General features: G+C 38.0%; 1 protein-coding gene across 1 annotated transcript in view; it reads left to right on the top strand.

The window, feature by feature from the left end:
- Positions 1-2204: 2204 nt before the first annotated feature.
- Positions 2205-3841, top strand: part of LOC103475608 (complement C3) — an 18285-nt gene continuing 16648 nt past the window's right edge. The window contains exons 1-3 of the mRNA XM_008427786.2: positions 2205-2386; positions 3258-3453; positions 3570-3732. Coding sequence (XP_008426008.1) covers positions 2220-2386; positions 3258-3453; positions 3570-3732 — 526 coding nt within the window. The 5' untranslated portion in view covers positions 2205-2219. The remainder of the gene's footprint in view (positions 2387-3257; positions 3454-3569; positions 3733-3841) is intronic.

Here is a 3841-nt window from a genome sequence, read left to right as displayed (position 1 = left end):
TCTGCTTTGGGAAGATATTTTATGGCTTGCTCTCCTTGTGGAGAGCACCAAGACAGACAAGGCTTTTCCCCTCAATTGTGTAGGAAAAAATGATCTTAAGATCACAATTCAACAGTTTCTATTGTTTTAGGCAAAAAGTAAAAAAAGTAATTACTAAGAAACAAATGCTTTAACAAAATAAATGTCATTTTGTTTCCAATGTATCTACATATTAAAATCATTTTATTTTTAAAATTGTATGAAAGTAAATAAAAGTTTAATAAATATTCTAATTTGTTGAGATGTGTCTGTATTCGAGAAATGCTCCAGGCATCAGTCACCCTGCTTTTTGCGAGGAGCTGGGTTTAATAATTAGAGGCAGAAGTCCCTGAGTTCACAACGCCTTGTTTGCCTTCCGACATGCCTTCCTCACTGCTCAAACAAACTTGTCCGCATAACCGTAGTAATGTGTTTTTTAAACAGGAGAAAATCCTCACATGCCCTGAAAACATGCAGAACAAGGGCAAACGAAAAACTTCCCAGCTTAGAAGCAAAACAGAAACTGTTGAAGGAGAGAAGAAATGAGGAGACAATCATCACGTTACTGCTGGAAAATGACGCTCATGTGACAGCTTCTTTCTGTCTTCCTTTCTWTGTTTCTTTCTTTCTTACTTACTTCATTTATTTCCTTCGTTCTCCATTTATTTCTTCTTTTTTTTGCCATGTTACACATTTCATTACAAAGCTGGTTGGCTCACTCAGGGACAAAGGACGCCACCTTGAGCTAGACGGCAGTAAGTGAAATGACGTTTGTTACCTCAGTCTGAGATAATTGAACTTTTGCTAAAGTTACCGCACACAAATGCTGGCAATTCCGATTTCTTTCATTTACAATCTTAACATGAAAGAGAAAGTATATTAACGAAGCCATAAATGTGAAGGTTTCCAGATAATTACGGACGACCTGAACTCACCTGACTGATATGTGTAGAGTAAGAAATTAAGGACAAGCAAACCYTCAGTTTGGAGCGCAAGCTTGCAGGTTAGAGAAAGTTTATCCACGTCAACATAGTATGGAACAGAAAGAAGATATCTCTTAAATACTTWTWATAACGCAAAAAATAAAATCAACAAATGAGTTAAGAAACACCARTGTCATCAACAGTTTTGCAAAGAACAAAATCTACAGTCTTGTGAAAATATTTAACAATGACTTTTTGTTTTACGTTGGCAAGAGAAAAATAGATTAAAACAGTTTCTGCTATGAAGCAAACAAAAGAAACGTGCTGCCAAATTATTCGYAGCTCCTAAACTGTTTCACTTGTGACACCAAATTATCTTAAAATCGTATTTAACAGACCAATGCAAGTCAGTGCTTAGAGTTGTGAAATCTAAAGGAACTGATGAAAGGTTTTATAAAGTCTTTTATACATATKAATTTTATAAATTTGATGTGAGGTTGTATTCRGCGTTCCAGGAGTCAATTCTCTGTAAAACCTGCCAGTCACAGGTTTTCAGTCATGTCACARCCAGCTCTAGGAACTGAAAGTTAATTCATTTTTCACTTTACACGTTAAACAGATCAGTCATGTACAGACTGATGTTTTCAGACCTATAGATTTGTTAGTGATGACGAAATTTTTTCTAACTATGTTTTTTTTTTTTACAATTATACATATATACATAACGACAATGTAAGTTTGAATCCATACAATATGCTATCTTTATCCTACTTTCTTTTTTCTTTTTCYTTTTTTGTTTAAACATGTTTTTCTTTCACTGCTGAAAATGCTCCTTTGTAACTCCAAAAAGTCCCACCAATAATTTACCTTGAAATTGCATAACAAAACTTTTGCAACACCAGTTTTTTTGTGTGTTTTTGCTTGTTTTGTGTCTTTAATCCTGCATGTGTTTATTGATTGACCACCAGCGACCGGAGAAGAATCGAAAGCTAAAAGAGAGTTTAAGGAAAATTAAAAACAGCACATAGGTACTTTAAAAAAAAAAAAAAAACTACATTGCAAGTATTTGTTCCTGGGATCTTGCAATTTACTGGCCTTCAGACGTTAGTGGGACACGCAAAGGCTATATTGATTTCTTTTTCACTATTTACTTATAGAGATAATTTTTTTTCAGAACTGAACAATTTCTCAACTGYTGCTGGGAATCTGTGTGTTTCATCTGTTTGTTTACCGTATATGCAGGCAAGAGTTGGACAGACGGGAGGGTGATGGGGGTGAATGTGGGAGGGGATYCCCAGSCCCTGGGCTCAGAGGATAAAAGGGGCGCTCGGCCAAGGCTCGGTCTACCCTGGCAGCAGATCAGAACCGGACCGGAGGATGAGGAGAGCTCTTCTGCTGCTGCTGGCCTCTCTGGCCTTTGCCTCCCTGGCTGATGGAGCTAACCTGTAAGTACATCTGAGTGTTTGAAGCATGACAAGAATTCATTTAAAAAAATGCTCAAGTTTGTTTTCTTGAAGATTTTAATTAATTGGTATACTTTGTCAAATGTCTTCACTTAAATTTTTTATTTCTTGGGTGAATATTTTAGAAGGGGGGGCAAAAATTTTAAAATTTTTGCCCCCCCTGTTGATTTCCTCCGCTGGGTGGTGGAAAACTGCTAGTTCAGTTTTCTAATAATGAACTGCTGTCCATTAAGCCTCCTCAAGTGGTGCCAGACAGCTGCCCTAAATTTTCTTGCGCAGTGTTTGCATGACCTTGCCTCGCTCCAGACACGGCAAACAGAGTTGATCGTCACCATCATAAGCTTCATTGATCCTCTGCTGGATCTTAATCAAGATAATCAATGGCTCATTCATTAAGTATGAAGTCCAAAGTGGAGATCAAAGGTCCCCTACAGAACAAACAAATATGAAAAGATTGCACAAAAACTGTAACCAAAGGACTCTTAGCAATTTTCAATTTAAAAGGCCTTGAAGCAGGTTTCTGCTGTTTCAAGTGGAGCAATAATATAATAATAATCATTCAGTCCTTTTCTGCAAAAACACAAGAGTTTTCCTGAAAGCCCAATATTATACTTTACAATGTTGCATGCCAGGGGTACATGCAATTTACTTTTTATTTTATTTTTTTTGTTCATTATTCTGTTTTGCACTCTACGTTTAAGGAAACCTAGAAAGGGTTCAGCTAGAAGTCTCAGTTGTACAATGCATGTTTTGCTGCCTGCAGCACATTTAGTGTAAATTATTGTTTCGTCTAAGTGCTAACCAGAGATCATATCTTTCAAAATAAACAATGTACAATTTGATCTTTCTGTAGCAAAGTGATGTCTGCCCCCAACCTGATGCGAGTGGGAACAGCAGAAAACATCTTTGTGGAATGTCAGGACTGCACTGGAGGGGACATGGTGGTCAGCATCAACGTGATGAACCATCCGGAAAAAAACAAGAAGCTGACTGCGACATCCGTGACCCTCAACGGGGCGAATAACTACCAGGGGTTCGGGAAAGTGACGGTGAGTAAAATACTCAAATGGCTGCTAACATCCCTTGACGCAAAAGTAGGCTTTTCATAAAAGGCTTCTGTTGCAGCTCCTGAAGCAAAGCATCCGTCTTTTGATTTTGATTTCAGATGCCAGTGGGAGAATTCAGAAAGGATCCCACTGCAAAACAATATGTTTACGTGCAAGCACAGTTTCCGGGCCGATTGCTGGAAAAGGTTGTCCTGGTGTCCTTCCAGTCTGGGTACATCTTCATACAGACAGACAAGACGCTCTATACTCCCAACAGCAAAGGTGAGTGCAAAGCAAAACAGGGCCAAATCACCGATATGCTGAGGGTATTAAAATTAAGCTTTACAACCTTATTTGAAAGTAGTTTGACAGGAAAGAGAGTAATGAGAGA

This window comes from Poecilia reticulata, linkage group LG1 (genome assembly GCF_000633615.1).
Source record: "Poecilia reticulata strain Guanapo linkage group LG1, Guppy_female_1.0+MT, whole genome shotgun sequence".
NCBI lineage: Eukaryota > Metazoa > Chordata > Actinopteri > Cyprinodontiformes > Poeciliidae > Poecilia > Poecilia reticulata.
The sequence above is the reverse complement of the archived record's forward strand: the minus strand, read 5'-3'. Positions and strand labels throughout refer to the sequence as shown.